The 20,215-nt window shown below is 42.7% G+C and overlaps 2 protein-coding genes across 4 annotated transcripts; one reads left to right on the forward strand and one right to left on the reverse strand.

Annotated features, from left to right (window-relative positions):
* Positions 1 to 1,383: 1,383 nt before the first annotated feature.
* Positions 1,384 to 8,196, reverse strand: PSMB1 (proteasome 20S subunit beta 1). The gene is made up of 6 exons (XM_074863071.1): positions 8,021 to 8,196; positions 6,871 to 6,978; positions 5,369 to 5,450; positions 4,803 to 4,932; positions 3,097 to 3,203; positions 1,384 to 1,659 (listed from the first exon to the last, which is right to left on the reverse strand). The coding sequence occupies exons 1-6, from the start codon at positions 8,119 to 8,121 to the stop codon at positions 1,474 to 1,476; spliced, it is 714 nt and encodes a 237-aa protein (XP_074719172.1). The 5' UTR covers positions 8,122 to 8,196; the 3' UTR covers positions 1,384 to 1,473.
* Positions 8,197 to 9,101: 905 nt separating this feature from the next.
* On the forward strand, positions 9,102 to 19,552 carry TBP (TATA-box binding protein). 3 transcript variants are annotated; one of them, XM_074863080.1, is made up of 9 exons: positions 9,102 to 9,183; positions 10,955 to 11,198; positions 11,370 to 11,644; positions 11,834 to 12,165; positions 13,509 to 13,596; positions 15,604 to 15,695; positions 16,858 to 17,025; positions 17,320 to 17,414; positions 18,362 to 19,552. In XM_074863080.1, the coding sequence occupies exons 3-9, from the start codon at positions 11,606 to 11,608 to the stop codon at positions 18,439 to 18,441; spliced, it is 894 nt and encodes a 297-aa protein (XP_074719181.1). In that variant the 5' UTR covers positions 9,102 to 9,183; positions 10,955 to 11,198; positions 11,370 to 11,605; the 3' UTR covers positions 18,442 to 19,552. The 3 variants fall into 3 exon arrangements, with proteins under 3 accessions (XP_074719181.1, XP_074719179.1, XP_074719180.1); XM_074863078.1 differs by lacking the exon at positions 11,370 to 11,644; XM_074863079.1 differs by lacking the exons at positions 9,102 to 9,183; positions 11,370 to 11,644 and having other exon boundaries at positions 9,596 to 11,198.
* The last annotated feature ends 663 nt before the right edge of the window (positions 19,553 to 20,215 follow it).

Consider the following 20,215-nt stretch of genomic DNA (forward strand, 5'->3'; position numbering starts at 1 on the left):
GAACAGAACAGCACACAGCTACACAGCCATTTACACAGCTAACCTTGCCCGGTTTAAACGATGACTTTTGCAAATAAGGTTGAACATCCCGTTAAGTTACCTGAACGTGTCTGGCAGTTCTGACCTGTGTGAGCAGGTGACTTCAGCCCCGGTGTTACTCAGACTGCGACGCCGTGGGCCTTCGTGGGCCTTTCTCCTTGCGCAACCACCCAGGGGTGCGGTATTCCCCCCTTACTCTGCCCAACAGTGGCACCCAGTGGTCAAGTGTTTTCATGAACACTGGGAAACAGCTGCTGCTCCAAGTTCCCACCCACCGGATTTTCTAAACACAGGTAGGCGGTTTAAATGCACTGTTTGGCTATTGAGGTTCCAAATGCTACCCACTATTTAAACTGTCTACAAAGCCTGAGACTACCACCGCTGGTGAAGACTAGCCAGAGCTAGGAAGAATGCACAGCAGCTGAAAAGCTGCACAGAAGGCAGCGAGGCACATCCAAACAGGAAACCAGGCTACTGTAGGGTCAAACACATCAGCCAAATTGTTCTTTTAAAAAACGAGCATGCCACCTCAGGCAACAAGGTATTTTATATGTCCTTTTCTGAATAGCTACAGACTGTGAAAGGATTCCTGGGCAAGAGAAGATTATTTTGCCCTTGATGATGCAGCTCTGCTTTTCTAAAGATCTTAGTATTCAAGCTGATTTCTAGGAGTGCGATACAGCGCATCAGACAGTCTACACGAGATGCAGTCTCCCAAGAATCAAAAGCAGTGGCAGGGCTGACAAAGCCCCCAGACATTAAAAGGCATTCAGGAATCTCCATACTGTTATTTTCCATCAGTAGCCAGAAAAGGATGATGCTTCTGAGATTTGGGGCATTAAGTGAACAGAAACATGTAGAGGTGAGCCCAAATACAAAGACCAGGACTAAACTCTGAAAGATTCCATTTAACATTCTTCCCTCTTACACAGAGAAATTGGTTTCAGGTGACTCATATTTATAGTCTCTGTAAATAAACAGAGAAGTCAAATGTCAGGACAGCATGTCAGAGAGAGAAGGGAGAAGACAGGAAAAGCAAGCTACGAAGTGCAGAGAAGACAGCACAAACAAAACAAATGCTTTTCTCACTAAACCAACACTGAACTGAAAGCATTATCAGAAAAGTCTCTGAACCTAAATTTTAGTAAGTTTAAACTCCCCCATATTGTAGCATAAGGGATTGCGAGAAGGGAATTAAACTGACATTGGAATTAGACAGATCAATAGATTAAGATCAGATGAAACTGACTTGTAACTCAGCCACTTCCTTAACATGAATTGCTCTGGTTTCTAATAAACACTATTACTTCTAACAAAGATAGAAAATATTCAGCATTACAGTAGTTGAACTTCTTGAAAAAATTTAATGAGACAAATGCCTTCATAATACAGGTAAATTGTACATCATAGATTACATGTTTATAAGTGAATGAATTAGTCTTTTCGTAATTGGACAGTTTCCTCTTTAATTCCATCTTTTGTGACAATGCAAATCTTAAGTGCATCCCCAGTGTACACATCTCTCTCGGCAGCAGAAATAAAGACATCTTTAACCAGCTGTAAAGCCTTTTCCAGGGTCAGAGGTACATGTTCCACATTTTGCATGTTCTTGAAGCCAATCTAAGAAAAGATGAAAATACATGTTAAAGGAAGTATGATCCATCTAGCATGAAAGCTGTGTCATAGTCTCTGCGTTAGAATGGGCAGATTTAGACAAAAAGAAGAAATGGTTGGTCTGTTCTGGAAACCCAAAGCTGGCAATAGTATTCGTCCACACAGTTTACAGATGCCTGACCAGAACTTTGGCAGTGCTGATACTCCTAAAAGTAACTAGAAGCAGATCCAGTGTACAGTCAGCACAGCTCCCCCACTCATTCAGCATATACAAGATCACAGTGAACATTCAGATCAGAGCTGACCTAATTCTTCAGAAACTTCTCACTGGGTTAGCAGTATCAGAACTGCACACATGCCTTTTCTCCAGCCATTTGCAGTCAGGAACATTTCTTAAAAGCAAATATTCCTCAACATACCTAGAATTCAAAAAGAGCAGCCTATGTTGGAGCATAACCAGTCCTATTAAATAGTACATTTCAGCTGATAAACTTAAGTGTCCACCTAAGCATCAGAACAGGAAAAGGAGTGGAAGAGTCGCCTACTTTGCCTCAAACCTGTAAGCAATAAAAAGCTACTTATGACAACCTTGTTTCTGCAGAAGATTTTTTTTTCTTCAGTTAAAGTTCAAAATTAAGTCAAAGCTGAGAACCTGGAGATGTTTAAAGAAAAAAAAAAAAAGGAAGGAAAGAAGGAAAGATTCTATTCCTTTCTCAGCTGCTAAGAACTAAGAGCGCTTACTGCTTTTTTTAAGCACAGCAGTCGCGTTGACATCGGGCTCAACTGACTAAATATCAACACCAATGTCAGAGAATAAAATGAGTAAAACATGCTTTTGCATTTCTTTCATTCAACAATTAACAGCTTCAATTAAATATGAAAATATTCTTCAAGTGTTTTTAAGACAGATTTAACCGAGTAAGTTTCCAGCAGTTTCATGCAAGAACATTCTTAGAAAATGGTGTTTGAGTTGTACAAAACTTAAGACTTTTAAACAAGTGTATGTTAAGTGATAAAATGTATTATATACACCTACTAATTCTGTCTTCTTATTTTAGCATTTTCATGCTAAGTAACAGACATATTTATGTCATCAGCTAGAAGGAAAAAAAAAAAAAACCACAACAGAAAACACACCCAAACCACTTCTGTGGGAAACATAATTCCCCAATTGAAACATTTACCTGTATTTTAAACAGGCAGTCCACTGCTTGTAGCACGTTAAAAACCTGAACAGATTCTAAAGCAAAACTTTCATTTCTCCTGAGAAGGTAAAGCCACACAATTTGTAAATGTATGGATTAACAGTCCTACCTGTAATACATTTAAAAGTTCTCTCAAAAGTAGTATTCCCCAAAAGTAAAGCTACATTAATTTGAACGTCACATGTTTACTGAGATTAAAAAAAAAAAAAAAAAAAAAAAAAAGAGAGAACTATTTTACCTGGTTATCAAGCAAGGGTTGCAGCATGGCACTTGCTGATCCACCTGCTTTGAAAGAATCTCTCTGGTATGAGCCCACTGGATCAAAGCTATATACTGCTCCCTTCCCTAAAAAAAAAAAAAAAAACAAAAACCAAGTATGTAATCACAATCCAGAAAGATTCTCGATACTGATAAGCATTTACATCAAAACCTAGCTCTCTCCAAAAGCAGTCTCTGAAGTACCGCAGATCCCAGTAAGCTTTAACCAAGTAATAGTGCGGTATGTTCAAACAATGCTTTTGACAGTAGGCTCGGTATGGTTGTGGCCTGGTACTATATGCAAGGCTATTTCCAATATTTAACCTATAACCATGCTCTAACAGACGTTTCCTACAGTACTTACCATAGAAAAAGTGCTGATGCAGAAAAATCAAAGCAGAAGAATGTGCTAGAGCGCAGTGCTGCACAAAGAGCTCTGCTGGTTCTAAAGCTAGCACAAAGAGGCAGTTTAGCCATTGTTCCTGAATGATACAGTTCTTGAATTATCTCCCGAGAGCATGCTTGGATGCCTCTGCATCGCCTTCCCAGAACCAGGGATGATGCTCTGGTCTCTTACACACTTCCCTCTGGAGTCAGGCCAGGTTCTGCAAAGCTTACTAGCTTGCACCGCCATCAGAGATGTAGACGCTCTGAGGCACCTCCTTCTCTTGAGGAAGACACACTAACCAAGACGCAGCACCTGGCCAAGCTCAGCCTTTCTGCTCAGGCAGGCTGCACCTGATTTAATAAATGGGCCAGTGCACTTGGCAGCACAGCACAGGTAGATGATCAGCCCTGAAAAAGCTAGCCGAGATCCAGAAAGTAACACTAAATCAAACCAAATCAATCTTGCTGGACACAAATTAAGCCCATGAACGCAAACCTGCCCTCTGATTCTTACCAGTTGCTACAGAACCCTCATAATCTGAGATTTACCATTACGCAGGGCCAACTAATCCCTTTTCAGACTCCGTATATCGCAGCCATGTCTTTGCAAGCCTGGGAAAAGCAGTGTAACTTAACGGTAACAACAAACTGGAGAATGGCTGAAATCATCGAAACAAGACCACCTCTGAGCTCCTGCTCAAAGCCAGAGAACACAGTATTTTAGCAACTCAACCAAATCACTGGGCAAGAGCCCAGTAAGTCCTGGAAGGGCTGTATGTTAAACTACAGCTTCTGTGTAGAAGTCACTATTTTCATTAGAGGTTTGTTAACATTTACAAGTACCTTTGTACAAACCTGTCTCTGGAGTAAATCTCCGTATTTAATAACCTCTACAACACTCACAGACCGGAGTAAAATATATACAATTTTACTGCTAACATCTTTAAAGACACAATTAAGAAATCCAGCAAAGTTGTTATGAAGTGCTCCAACCTAGAGTAAAGTGTGAGAGGTAAGCAATGTTAGCAGATTTCACTTGTAATCAAATAATTGTAACACAGTTTTTAGACTTTCCGACCTTCAGCAATAGAAAATCAAGTTAATAGTGGCAACTAGGAAACAAGTCAGATGCATAATAGGCATTTGACCTGTGGAAGTACCGTAATGCCTAAAGGTAGGTGTTAGGAATAGGAACGCAAACTTTGTTAATTTCATCAGTACACCTGAGATGTAAAAGGATAGCTATTCACCCACAGAAATTTAGCCCCTCTTTTATTCTTTTTTTGCTTAAAGTCTTACCTTCTTCATCAAGTCCACCAATTATGTTGTAAACGTAGTAAGGAAAGAAACGTCGAGAATACAGAATTGTAGACAGCATTGCTGCAATAGCCCCAGTTGTCATGGTCTTGTTATTGGAATGCTTGTACATCTGCAAGTGGTACAGCATGTCCAAAAAGAAAGTCAAACACTAAATTTTGCATTCCATCAGTATTACATTTTCTGTAACCTCACTACAGAACAATCTGATGCTAAACAAGATTATTAACTACCACAATAACTGAAAACACACTGGTCTAAAAGTAAAGCCTTCTTACAGGCCAAAAATTAACATTTCTCCGAAGTTTTGCAAAGAATAGACGTTGCCTTATTAACATTATCCTCTCCTGCTCTTTCATTCTTTAAATTTGTGATGTTACACTTAATAAGAACACAGCATCAATTTCCCCTGGCTGGTCTTTCACTAGCAATACAACTATGATACAAACACTTGAAGAAAACCAGCAAAAATTATACTTAAAACATATCATATTATTGGTCTCAAACGTGATAATAAAGTTTATAAATACAGTAAGACAGTTAGCTACCTTCAATCTTGCTTCAATAATTTTTGTAAGGGTAAGGCAGTCACCATGGAAACCACTGCATCCAATGACCGTTTGTTCTGTTCTGTAAAATTTTGTTGTGATTTTAGATTTAGTATGAACTATACAACTTTCTTACACAGTAGATTATTATGCAAACATCAAACGTATTTTCAGTTTCCTTAATGCTATCAAAACCAGTTGTCTAAAATGTAGTAACAGATATTTTATGTATAGAAGGTAACTGCAACCTACATCTTGGAGAGGACTCATTAAGTGCAGGACCACACAGATGTCTTTCTTCAATCCACTGACTTCCACAGCAAAACTGACAAAAAGAAATTCTTAATTTCTTCATGTACCCCTAACTCTAGCTATTATAATTCAGTCTTGCTAGAGGATCTGTTTTGTGATGGGGAGCCTGTTACATCGTTATCACTCAGCCCAGTGCTACTCCCTCTGGCCAGAGGGCTGCCTTAATACTGTAGGATGGTTATGTAACATTTATGTACCCTGTAGGCAGTTTTCTGTGTCAGCATGACAGCGGTTGTTACCTGGCCGCGGGTGCACTATAGGTTAGCTCTTTGCTCAGTTTCAAAATGTTTTATGAACACTAAGTACAAGAACGCATGTTTGAAATTCAAATTCTAGTAAAATGGTTGAGTCTACAAACATTCACACGTACTTCCAGACTAACACAAAGCAGTCATTCAGAAAACAGTTTAAACTGAAATCTTCTCTCAGCCTGTCACTAGAATTACACAAATCCATCACGTGCAGTATGCAGACTGTACCACAATAATTTCAATTTGAACAGTATCAAAGAGCCAAAGATACTGTAAGGAGTTAGCCAGGAGAAACATAAGTTCATATGATCTTGTGTCATCAATTAAAAAAAAATTAAAAAAAAAATAATCTGTGCATAGCTAATAGCAGCTTACTCGGTAAGCACCTGCTACAGTCAAAAGACTGTAAACAGTATGTATTTTTAAACCAAGGGAATGCTATCTAGGTGAGTCAAGATAAGCACAAAATGAGCATAAAAAGTTCAATAATAGAACAACTGAGAGGTTTACCTCTCCTAAAATAAACACTTCTTCAAAGTGCCAGATGGTTCACTAGAGAGACACAGTACAACTGGCAGTAGCGGGCACACTTGCCTACCAACACCCAAGTTACCAGAGGATTAAGTTTTGCTACAGTTAAGACAAAAGTTCTTCTGATTATCCAGCCAAAAAAACACCTAGCTTACATTAAGCCTTGTATCATGCTAAAAATGTTCTGTTATCAGCTAACTTCAAGAGCATGCAACAAGAAATCTGGCTGTATACAAAACATCACATCTGGCATTACAGCAATAGTCACCATGACTCCAAAATCAATTTTGATACCATGCTTTTTTCTGAGAATTCTGCTTAAAGTGATAGACCATTCCAGGCAGGTGACATGCTCAGGAATACAAAAGATCTTTCATCTGTTTCAATTCTTACAAGATCTGGACTTACAGTTTGTAGCATTTTGGACTGTCCCGGCAGTGAATTGCATAACCTTCACTCAGTCGTGTGTCAGAAGCCACAATAGAAAAGTCTTCTCCAGCAATCGCCAACACAGTCCTTAAAGAAGAGTATTCATATAATCATTACCTCTAAAACAAATATTTTCTTAGTCAACAGAGGAACAGACTAGATAGTAGTTCTATATCCAGACTCACGTTTTGTCAAGCATCTTATATTCCTTGCTATGTTTCCAACTACACACATCCCCACATGTGACTCAAGACTGGAAGATACTAGACACACTGAAGAAAATGTATGTAAATGATCCTCTATTTTAACTGAAAACTGTATGGAAACTTAGTAAAACAGAATTTCTATACAATGCAAGAACCATGCTCAATGGACTAGCAATTTTAGATGCCTGCTAATGAAAGACCCTTCTAAAAAAGCTTGGCTCTCCAAGCAAAAACAGTCCAGCAAAGTACTAAGCATCACTATCATTACGCTTAAATTATCATCACTTTTTTAATCTAATGCTATCCCATGTTATTTACTTCCAAATAACTAGTTTTGTGATTGCCACATGTGTGCTACTATAACTAACAGATGTACTTTTAAAACCAGTTAGGCATTATTAAAAAAAAAAATAAAATCTAAATAACACTATCCTGGCCAGATCCTGTCATCAACTCAGGGCAAGTGTCTAAAACATCGCCTATCTTTAACAGTTACAAGATAGCTTTCAACCCCATTACAGGTTTAAAAGCAGGTAATACGACCATTACAGGTGTTTCCTGAGCCACTATAAAGAAACAACCCTGCCGGGAATGGAATGAGCTTATTTTAACCCGTAAAAGTTCAGGGAGCCCGAATGTGCCAAAAGCCACACGAACACGCAAGAACACCCAGAAGAGCTGCACGGACTCGCGGCACGCTCAGCCCAGGGCAAGGCCGAGGCCAGCTCTCCCCTGTACTGTCCTCCTTTCTCTATAGAGGCGCTAGCAAGGGGAAACAAACCCTCACAGAGTGCCGGGGGGAAGACAAGAATAAGACTAGAAAGAACCAGCAGCAGCACCACCACCACCACTCTCCTCAGGGCCCCCTCCTCCGGGAAGATGGTGCGCCTCAGCCCGCCCCACACCCTGCTGCGACTCCTCACCCTCCGTTAAAGGTGTAGGGCGAGAAGCGGTACTGCACGGGCGCGCCGAGCTCGTAGCTCATCTCAGGCCCAGAGTCCGCGTAACCAGCGGTAGACAACATCTCTGGGGCGCAGCTCGGTGCTGTCTCACGGCAAAATGGCGGCACCGGAACCGGAAGTGACGACCCACCGCTCTAGGATGGCGGCGGCCCCTCCTCTCGTCTGCTCTGGAGGACGCGCAGCCCCGCGCGGGCGGGCGGTGGGGGGCGCTGGCGCGGGGCTGCCCCCCCGCGGCCGTGGTGAGCGGCGCTGGCCGGTGCCCTGCTGTCACCGGCCCGTTCCCCGCCGGCGGGCAGCCTGCGGGCTCGGTGTGTGCCTGTCCCCGCAGGGCCTTTCCCAGCCTGGGCTTGGCGGGGTCCCTCGGGCACGGCGCGCGGCGCCGGTCCTTGCCCGGTCAGCCCCTATCTTCTGGTCATGGAAGTGAGCAGGCTGATAGCAGCTGGGGGGAGGCGATCGAAGAGCCCCTCGTGTTCGGGCAGGTGGGGAGCAGGGCGGCTCCTGTAAAGATTAAGGGTGTGGAAGCACACAAGGTCCTTGAGGTGGGTCGTGGAGCGCGGCGCCAGGCGCCGTGGCACGAGTTGAAACAAGCGGCAAGAGCGGGGGTAGAAGCGCGAAGAGGTGCCGGGGATGCATGTGGTCCTCCACAGGAAGATGAAGAGCTCGGGAAGAAGAGCTGCTGTTGCTGAAGCCTCTGTGGGCGCGGCGCGCAGACCGCAGCCAGCACGGCGAGGCGGTGGCGCCGCAGGGTCTGCGACTCGCTGCGGCAACGGGCAGCGGCTTGTACAGCTACAAAATGGGCAACAGCCTCCCAGCCCGGGGGCCTGTGGCCAGGCCCGGCACCGGAGCCACGCGTGTCAATGCTGAGCGCTGCCGTGGAACAATGGCCCCAGCCCGCCGGGGCACGGCACTGCCCGGCGCCGCTCCCTGGGCTGGAGGGCCTGCCGCCGCCATAGCAACCCGGCCCGGGCGCCGACCTCCCCTCGCCCTCACTGAAGATGGCGGCGGGGAGGGCGGTGTGGGCGCGCGGCGGAAGTGACGCACTCGGGACGCGCCGGCGGCGCGGGCGCGGGGCGCAGCTCGGCTCCCACGGGCGCTGTGCGGCGGGGTGGCGCCGGGAGCGGCAGGTACCGTGCGCGCCGCGACCGCCTGCCCCCACCCCCCGCGCCTCTGCGGGGCTGCTGCATGCCCCGCAGCCCGGGGAGGGGGCGACGGCTGCCGGCGCCAGCGGGGCCGCCATGGTGCGGGCCGGGCCGGGCCTGGAGGGCGGGGGCGGTGCGCGGGGCCGGGCTCGCTCCGCACCTCCCCGCCGGGCCGGAGTCCTCCGGGCCGGCCTGAGCTGCGGGGGGCGGCGGGGGGAGCGGGTAGGGGCTCCCGCGGCGGGGAGGTGGCGGCCGCCGCCCCCTCGTGGGGCTCCGGCGCGGCTCGGGGGTGAGCGGCGGCCGTTGGTGCCGGGGGCGGGATGGCCGCGGTCACCGCCTTCCTCATGGGAGGGCGGGCGGGTGGGGGTCGTGGCGGTGGCGCGGACGTGCTGGCAGGGTGGGCTGCGCGCCTCTGGGGCCGGTCTTCGGGCAGATGGGGGGCCTGGACAGCGCGGAGAGGCGAAAGGGGTCGCCTCGTGCCGGAACGGCTCTGCCCAGGCGCTGCCGTGTGCTAGGGGAGAGATCCTGGAAGGGGACTCGGGGGTGGGTCGGGGCGTCTCCGAGGCGTCCTCTGCCTCCGGGCTCTGTTTCCTCGACAAAAACGTTCCCCAGCGTTTGTAGTGAAGGTGCGAGTAAGCCACGATTAGGTGGTTGCAAGATGGACCTCTGCGTAGGTGGTGTCCTCGCTACGGGTCCTGGCGTGCCTGGCATCTAGAGTTCTTACTAAACAGCTGGTCTGTCGAGGAGTTGACTTTATTTCTTCTAGGGTAATGTTTAGTTTTCGAATTTACCCCTGTCTCCAGGTTGTAACGCCTGCATGCTCTGTTTGATACCTTCGCTGAGGGTAATAGATGGTAATATCTTACAGTCATGGGGGGGAAAAAAGCATGCCTTTTCAGCTGCAGTATAAATATTAATGTAATTCTGAGCTCTAATACCTTAAAAAAAAAAAAAAAAAGAGACTGAATAGGCTTTCTTCAGATTTTTAAGTGGTCTGCCTCTGGCCTAAAAACGACCTACAGTATTTCTGACCAATAGGTATCTAGTTAAGAAAACTATACATTAATAGGAAAATATTTGATATCAAGATGTAACGTTTAAATTCTCCACTTGTACTGTTTATTTCCATAACACAGCAACAGAGGTATAGTAAAAAAAAAAATCATGCATACGTTCCACTTGTGTACCAGAAATCGGCTTTCACGTATTTCTTTTTTTCTCATAAAGTACATATCGTTGTTTGAAATCTGTTAGTGCTTTATTTTATGGAAGTGGATGGAAGAGGGTTTCCTAGTTTTGATTTGACCAGCGATGCTTTTCCCATAGAAGAAACAATATTTTTGAAGCCCAAGCCTTAAAATTGTCAGGAAGAGACTTACAAGCAATGAGTCAGTAAGCTTGTCCGTTAGTAGTCAGGGGAATTAAATTCTAAAAATATCAGTGCTTTTCCAGCTAAAGCAAAGCTTGGAGTAGAAGGAGCGTTAACAGCTTGAGATGTTTCTGAAGGAGGGTTCGGATAGACAGGGGCTTGCTCATGTGAGTCAGGTTACTTGCCAGGACTTCAGCAGAAACGTGCTGTAAAGTTTCTATAGAGTGTGTCTTTTTATGGATTGTGTGTGTGTGTGTGCACGTGTGTGTGAATGTTCTTACATGTATTTGTACGTGGGTGTCTCTTATCTAACTCAGCAGCTGATGGGTTTGCTTTTGGTTTCGTGTTTAGATATTGTTCTCAAGATACTACTTTTTCTTTTTTCAGGCTTTGATTAGTATTTTAGACTTATAACACGCATTTCTGTGGAGCTGATGTTTTCCTAACACTTTCAGCTTGGCTTAAAAAGCTACTTTGCTGGAATGTTTTAAAGGGTTAAAAACCCACTAGGATTTGAAGTTAATTTAAATTAATTGAAGGAAATACTTCTGGCCTCACCAAAGAAATAACTGGAATCATGGATCAGAACAACAGCTTGCCACCCTACGCTCAAGGCTTAGCCTCCCCTCAGGTAAAAACAAATTATTTAATATGCAACTGTGATCCGAATTTTTTTGTGAAAGTGTTTTCCGTTTCTTTCATGTAACTTTAGGTTTTTTGTTTGCAGATCTGAAAAATTCTGCTAGGTATTGAATAATATAGTATAAAGCAGAATTTTAAAACTGTCAATTTGTATATCCAGATATATAAGAAACATGAAGACCTATGGGGTTCCTTTAAGCTGAAACACGACTGACAAGTTGGAAATACTAATTTAATTTTGGTGGTTGCCCTTTGTCATACATAATGGACTGTCACTGTGTTATGAATGCATCTGGTACAATGGACACAGACTGTTCAAACAATTGCAAGTTAAATTGTGGGTCAAGGTTGAGACATGCTTGCGAGGTAGTGTGAGAAGTGTGTCAGCATCCCTGGATGGAGGTGAACCATGCTGGAGTGGACAGATCCCTAGAGGTAATATTTTATTCTGTAGAAGAACTGCATTTCCAAGGGCTTTCTGGTTTTAGTGAGTTACTACTATATGCCTCAGGTTTCGTACAATCATGTTGATTTATTTTTAGATTCCTCTTGAAAACTTTTTCTCTTAAAACCAAAATGGAGTCAATAGGATCTGTGGTTTCTGTTTCATGCTTTCTTCTGCAGGGTGCAATGACTCCAGGAATTCCAATTTTTAGCCCGATGATGCCATATGGCACAGGACTGACACCACAGCCTGTCCAGAGCACCAATAGTCTGTCCATCCTAGAGGAACAGCAGCGGCAGCAGCAGCAGCAACAAGCAGCGCAGCAATCTACATCACAGCAAGCGACACAGGGAACATCTGGTCAAACTCCCCAGCTCTTCCACTCACAGACTCTTACCACAGCCCCTTTACCGGGAACCACACCTCTGTACCCCTCTCCAATGACTCCGATGACTCCAATAACTCCTGCAACACCGGCGTCTGAGAGCTCTGGGATAGTGCCACAGCTACAGTGAGTGTCCCCTGTGTTAGTGCAGCATGCGCTTTCTCAGATGGAGCTTTAAAGACCTAGGATGAAAGCAACATCAGGATCTGAGCAGTGCATTTTGGTGGGAAGGGAGGTCCTGAGGATTTATGGGTCTCCTCTAGCAATATGAGTAATTTTTGCTTTTATTTTTAGCTTAGTTTTGTTACTAAACCACTTAGTAATATAAACAGTTTCTTAGTGATTTGTCAGCCATGCATCTTTCAAGCATACTAGTGGAGGATGTTACATATGTATTCATTTAGCACCATTGTAACCTTTAAATCTATGCACTTTAGGAGTTCATCGTGCTTTAGCTATAAAGTAGCCTGGGTTGATAATCTGTATTTCAAAGTATATATAGCTGAAAACATATTCTCATTTGTAATTTACTGTATATTTGTGACCTGTTCACAAAAAAGCAAATAGCTCCACTTTACTGTGCGTAGTACTTTGTTAGTGAGACAGTAAAGAAGAATACAGGGGCTGTCACAGCTGGACGGGGGTTAGAAGGGTAGAGGGGAAGAAACGAGTTGCTAGTCTAGGAGCTAGAGCTGAGTTGTGCTTAATATTCCATGTTCCCTTTTCTAGTTCATGGCTACAGCTGAGTTTGTTATAAGGGAAGAAAACCTAGAACTATTTGAAGGTTTAGGTATGAAAGTATTTTCACTGAACTTGAGTTTTAAAGAGACTTTTACAGCAATTTACAGACAGCCCAAAGAGAAATGGTTGATAATGTGACTTTGGCACTGAAAGAGCAATCCCTTGTATTTCTCTTTTTCCCCGCTGAGGACCTTGAGATTTCAGGGGTTTCCCAGAAAACAAGTTTCCAAGGAAATTTTTCACCTAGGAACTTCTCTTAAATTTTCTAGAGACCAGCTATCCTATCGCCTGGCAATGGGTTTACCTCCCCGGTCATTCCCACTTAGTCCTGTGCCTCTTCTTCCTCCTTGAAGGCCATACCAAGGAAAATTTCAGATGGTACTATTGCTACCTCATTTTCTCCTGTTTCCAGCAGCTTCCCTGATTGTGGTGGGGGCTCTCAGCATCAAGAATTTTTCCTGCCAAACTGAAATAGAGATTCTTCTCATGAGACACTTTTCATAATAGCTGGCAGATAAGGAGGAATCGGCAATCATGCCTTAGGAGCTACTGCCCTACAGAAGGAGGTTCCTGAGCCAAATCACTGTTCAGTGCTCCTGTCGGTAGGAAAGATGTCACTCAAACTCACTTGGAGAAACAAAAAAAAATTAATCAAGCTTAGTTAAAAATGAGGAAGACACATGAGTTCTTTATTGTCTTTTTAATGTATTTCTCTGAACTGTCTTCAGGAATATTGTGTCCACGGTGAATCTTGGTTGCAAACTTGACCTAAAAACTATTGCGCTCCGTGCCCGAAATGCTGAATATAATCCCAAGGTAAGAGAAATGTGTTAGAGTTCATCTTGTAACAGATATGTCAAAGGCACAAGGTTGTGGGTGTATTTGCTGTGATAGATTGGAAAACCTTCCTGCTATAGATGCGGTTTTATACTTTATTAAAGATTTCTTTTTTAACTAAACTTAGAACATTCTGTCAAATTAATGAAAAGCATTTTTATACTGATTTAGCCATGTTTTGCATGAGGTTGTAATTTGGTAGATTTAAAAAGAACACAGCACATTTAGGAGGAACCTAACCAACAGTGTCGTACACTGGCCAAATTGTTTATTGTAGAGCTGGTCTCTGCTACTGTTCATATGGGCATGTTTGCTCACAGTGCTCAGAAAGTTCCTTTTTCATATTACTGTGAAATCTGTGATGATTAAGACTTGTTCCCTGTCTCCCAGCAAGGTGAAAGGAAGGAAGAATTCAACTCCTGGGCTCCTGCCAGAGCCACAGTTTATATATGCTGTGGCTTCCTTCACCTGACTGCTCCCCTGCAATTCTTGCGGTCGCAGCGCAGTCACTTATTTTTTACAGTCGTGCCTCCCCTCTGAGCTCTGTTCCTTGCTCCTGATGGCTAGGTCTGGTGGAACAGCAAAATGAAATTGATTTTTTTGCATGCCGACTTCTAAGTTGCCTGCTGCTTCTAAATAGCAGTCTGTTAAACTGTGGGGGGGTTTTTAGCTCAGAGAAACTTTGAACAACAGCAGAGGACCTGGAGTGTTGAATCAAATTTATGTCACTTCATTTTTCTTTCAGGTGGCTCTCTTGGAAATGTTCTCTTTGCAACCACAGTAGTTGGACAGTCTTTCTAATAAAAGTTAGATGCTGTGTAGTTGAACTGGCTTGCCTTGGGAAGGCTTCAGTTCTCCTGGGGAGCAGGGGTTTTTTTTGGTTTAGTATTTGGTATTTTGCTGCAGTTTACCTGAACTCTGCTCTCAAAGATTAAAGCACGCATGCAAGCATATGTGATAAATAACTGTTACTGTAAGTTTATATCAGTGATGCTGTTACATAACTGCATGTGAGTAAGATATTAGTGCAGCAAAAATTTGAGCATGCCATGGTAATTCTTAAGGTGGGGGTAGGTGGCTGTGTAAAACTTGCAGCCAGAATAATCAATACGAAATGCTGTTTTCTACAGCAGAGAGAAAGAAGGGTTATGTAACACACTCCTGACTTTTAGGCAGTACATTCATCTATCAAAGAAAGAAGTTGCTTGGCTGTATTATTCAAGCCATATTTTGACAAAAGTGCTGTTAGGTAATCCATGCTACCGCCTTGGTTATGTCAGCAGAACAGTTTACGGGACTGCATGATGAGCTGATCCAAGTTAAATATAACAGGCAAACAGGGGTTTGTGTGTGCGTATGCCCACATCAGTTTCCAGTATCTCTCGTTTCAAAGAGTTTAAGAATATTTGGAAATGCAGGCAGAGATGTTACAGTACTTAGAATATAAAAGCTAGCACTGACCAGGCTGCTGTGTTCTGCTGTGGTAGTGGAGGTGACTTCTGTTTACACAGAACTTTGATCTCCAGCTGTTCTATTCGCTGGTATTCTAACACTGTCCAATTTTTTAAGACACGGAAACAAAACAGATCCTAAAATATTTGCAGATAGTCTTCCATCCTGCCTATAACAGATAAAATTTCAAGATGTGTGGAGGCAATTATTTTTTATTTATTTTTAAGATTGTCTCTACTGCTCAGCTGCAAATGTTAGCATTACTTATATGTTGCGTATACAGTAATGAGAGATGAGCTTAGTAAATTAGGAATGCAATGGTAAATATGCTTCCTGTGTGACTCTACCTTTCAGTGTGTGTTTGAAGCTACTTACGATTTAAGCATTTCAAGGAAATTGAGTGATCTATAAGTATATTTGAACTTTGTATTTCTTTGCAATACAGTGTAACTTGCTACTTAGATTATGCAAGTTTGGTTTTAATGTAATGATTACAGCAATATATCACTAATAGTCTCAATGCTCACATTTCAGCGTTTTGCTGCTGTTATTATGAGAATAAGAGAACCACGTACTACTGCACTTATATTCAGCTCTGGAAAAATGGTGTGCACAGGAGCAAAAAGGTATGTTTAGCAAACTAATTCAGGCTGTCTTCTTTTGTACCATCATGCTTTAGAAATACTATTATTTGTATACGGTATTTGTATATATACAACAAAGTTGTACAACTAAGCTTGCTTCCCAATTATTTCAAATAGACTAATACACGTTTCTACACAAAATGTCTTCATGCCTGAAAGTACTTCCCTATGAAAGGGGAAATGGTAGTTTTGTTTCTGAAGCTCTTTCATACAGTCTGATAAACTTGTTTGTGGAGGTTGTTATATTCACTTTTTGGCTTTGCAGTTATCTTTTTTCCTAATAATTTAAAAATTTCAATGACTGTGCACTGGAACTGCTTAAACGGTAGGGGCGGTGGCAGAGGAAGAGTGATTTTATATTTGAGTAGTTTCATTCATCACAGGCCAAGAGCTCCACGTTTCTGGTCCCCGTAGTCTGATCTGTTCTTAACATGTTCACTGAAGCATGAGAATTGAAAACTAAACATAACCTTAACTCCAGTGGGCAGGAGAGAAACTCTGCTCTGAAGAAGTCTGTTAGGAATCCAGAAGGAATAAGCTAATGAGCAGAGATGAATGAGTAGAGCTGTACAGGAAACACTCTCTGCCTGGTGATGCTTGAAGTTCAAGTTGTCTTATGCTGCATTAAGAGCAACCAGATCCTCAACTGTTTACAAAACTGAAGTAAACCGAGTTCTGCAGCAGCGCGTAAGGCCGTGCAGTTGTGTTAAACCCAGGTTTGAATGCCTGGGCTGAATCGAGAAGAGGATTTGGGCAGTTTACAGATATTTTATAGAAGGGTGCACTTTCTAGCAGTAGTAGTTCAAAGTTGTTCTATACTGAAAACTTAAGTAACAGTTTTCACGTCTTATTAGAGGGTCTGGAATCAATATTTTAAGAGTGTGAAATACATGGATTTATAATTTACTGTTTTCTGCCTCGTGAACAGTGAGTACACCTTTAATGGTGTTAAAGATCCTAGTACCAAAATTAGCATGCAAACCAGTGCTAGTTGTTAATTTTGGATGTAAGAATTTTGCATGTGACCTTCCCCTCCCCCACAACACACATTTTTTTTCCTAGTTACATATTTGTGGTTTAATCCTATTTGCTTGAAGTAATATTTAACTGAGGAAATAATATGGATATCCTTTTCTCACTTCAGTGAGGAGCAATCCAGGTTGGCAGCAAGGAAGTATGCAAGAGTTGTTCAGAAACTGGGTTTTCCTGCAAAATTTTTGGATTTTAAAATTCAGAACATGGTGGGCAGCTGTGATGTGAAATTTCCCATCAGATTAGAAGGATTGGTACTCACACACCAGCAGTTCAGCAGGTAAAAAAAAAAAACAAACTTGCTTATATTTTATTCTTGCTAGCTTAGAGAGTGACATCTCTTGAGATTATTCCCTTGCACCAGAGGGAAACCTGCATCTTTGTTCCCATCGCTGCTCTGCCTCAGGTTTAACAGAGTTTGCCCAGTAGGAACCCATCAGAATGATCTTCCCTGCTACTTTCTCAAGTTTCAGTGCAGTCTGCATCTGCTCTGCCCCTTCCTGCAGTCCTGCCAATGAAAAACTGGAACATGTGTCTGCAAGCACATATAAACACTCACTCCCTTCTCTTACAGCTACGAGCCTGAATTGTTTCCTGGCTTAATCTACAGAATGATCAAGCCACGGATTGTTCTGCTTATTTTTGTTTCTGGAAAAGTGGTTTTAACTGGTAAGTGAAGACAGTATCTCACTCCCGTAGGTTAGATTTAGGCTGCATGACAGAGAACACGCAATGAGACCAGAGGTATGTAAGCTGCTACATACCTTCTTTAGAGGTGACAGTACTGACAAAGAACAGATAGTATTCTGTGATGAGAATGTACAAAGCAAACCCCCCATTTGGCTAAATCCATATAAGCAATGATCATGAATCCTAGTTAAGTACACAGGTGCCCAAAAAGCTGTAAGAGTGCAGGTAACATTTCTGGCAAAATCTGAGTCTGTCTCTGTGTGCTGGATGTGTGTAACTGAGCTAACTGTTCTTTGACAGCTTGCCTGGAGGCTGCTGCCATTCTCCATTGATACAGCAGCCACAGAAGGGGAGATACCTGGGCTCTAGGACCTCCTCAGCCTCAGGCACTCCACCTCCACCCTTCCTTTTCCCCTTGTGCTGAGTCTTGCTATGGAGAAAAAAAAAAAACAGGAGTCTCGCAGACAAGAGGAGGAGCGCAGACAAGAGGAGGAGCGTGTCCCTGCAGTACGGCAAGTGGCAGGCCTCTGCCACTCCAGACCTTGCTCCCCACGATGTTCACACTCTCAAAAAAAGCTCCACCAGTTAGGCCTTTCTGCAGAAACATCCTATGGGGCTGCACTTTGGAGTTGGATCTCCTGCAGAAATTATGTCTAGGAAAATGCCATTTTCAAGTATAGCGTAAGCATGAAGATGCTAAGGAAAGTTTTACCAGTTACCAGAATAAACAGTGAGAAGGCTGGTAACGTGTGCTCTGTATGAAATGTGTATTGGGAAAAAAAAAAGGGATTTATGGATACATAAAAACAGGAATTTATGGATATGCATAGGTTTTTATGTAGAGTTGCATTCTAATAAACATTCTAAAAGCTAAAATTAAGTATGTGGTGAAAGGTACAAACTAACTTAATTCTCTCATTTTCTAGGTGCTAAAGTACGAGCAGAAATCTATGAAGCATTTGAAAACATCTATCCCATTTTAAAGGGATTCAGGAAGACAACGTAACAGTTTCTACATCTTTCGGAGAAATCAGGGGTATATTTTAAAAGGTATTGTGTATGGCACAGCAGTAACAAGAGATGGACTTCCAGTGAAGCTGCAACACCAGGACTTGGACTATTTCCCAGTTAGTGCCTACTTCCCTGATGCTCAAGGGGAACTGTATTCTTGATTATGTCTACTGAGTTACTGTGAGTTGCTTTACTGGGCTGTTCCTGGAGCAGTCCCTCCCAAGTTTTATTTATATTCTAGCTTTTGAATAGTTTTAATGCCAGTTCTATTAATAGAAAATCCGTAAGTTGGTTTAAAAAACAAATGCAACTGTGTCACTCAGTGTATAAACCACTTAAATTGCCATGTATATATGTTTTAACTTCCTTCCATATGACCATAGTTTTTATAATTTTCAGAACTTAAGCTTTTAAATTTTTTCAATTTTAAATTTCTTTGGTGCCAGACACATTCCCTCTTTCCAGTATTAAGCAAGACAGAATAAATTTATTAATGAAAATGGCTCACTGTACATATATATATAATATATACCTTCCTTCTCTTTCCTCCTTCAGCTCCACATGTACAATAAACCCTCTTTGTACAATTACGGGAACTGTCTTAATGCATTTTAAAATTACCCAGCTGGTAGAATGAAATACATTGAAAATTATTTTTTTTAATTTAATCTGGATTTTTCAATAGCACATGCTCTACTGTGACTTGTCATTTTGAGAGAAATCTTAACAATGCTCTGACTTGCTTACCAGCAGTCACATCCTTGGCAACATCTAGCTTGACTATTTGTAGTATGTTAAAGAGGTGACTGGTTAAAGAAGTTTGTGTTCAAGTGTGTGTTGCCTTACGTCCAACAGATCGGGTTTATGCAAGTCTTAAACAGCTACATTGGGCTGAATTGGAACAAAAGATCCCTGCTTAGCTTCTAGAATTTCTTCAAATTACTACTTTTGTATTTTACCAACTATGACAGTCTCACTATATTAGTGTTCCTGTAAAGTGTCAAGGTCCTTCCGACTGGAGTCAGTATGTACATAATCTTCCCTCTGAACTGTGCTTGAAGCTTAATGGGCTGAGAACTAAAAATAAACTTTTTTTCTCCAGTAAATTTCCAGTAATAGTAACCTCCTTTCTATGACTTGCACATTCTTTCAAAAAAGCTTTTATCTAAAACTAACCCAACTGTAACCATGGTCTCATTATTTGTCATTGCAGACAAAATGAAGTTTAGTTTTGGCTGGCATTGCTACTGCCCCCTTTGCAAATGCTGAGTGACCTTTCCTTATTGACTCTACTCCCTCCACAGTGGCCTACACTGGTGTTCCTCCAGGCATTTTAATAATTGGTTTCATGGATCTTGGCAGAAAGCTGCTGTTTAACAGGGCAGCTTTACAAGGATCAGTTCGAGAAACCCAAACACCACATCGCCTTCAGTGCCGTGCCACTCTGTGCTGTGAGCTAGCGAGTGTTGCCGAGTGCTCTTGAACACGACCATATGACTGTCTGTGGTTTTGCAGGACCCTGAACTATTACCAGCTTAGCTGCAATACTGTTAACTCGGCAGGAGAACTTGGAGCCTTAAGTAACTGTGGGATGTTTTCAATAAAAATCAGTCAAGCTGTACTATAGCAACTTAAGAGACTGCTGTTCCAGAACGTGTACTAAGGCTTAAAATGACCCTTTTAGAAATTAAGTTCTGACGAAACAGTTTCTGCATAAAGCATTTCCTGCCTGCTTATTTATTCCCAACACCTAAATTAATACAAAAGAA

The sequence above is a fragment of the Strix uralensis genome, chromosome 3 (genome assembly GCF_047716275.1).
Source record: "Strix uralensis isolate ZFMK-TIS-50842 chromosome 3, bStrUra1, whole genome shotgun sequence".
Lineage (NCBI taxonomy): Eukaryota > Metazoa > Chordata > Aves > Strigiformes > Strigidae > Strix > Strix uralensis.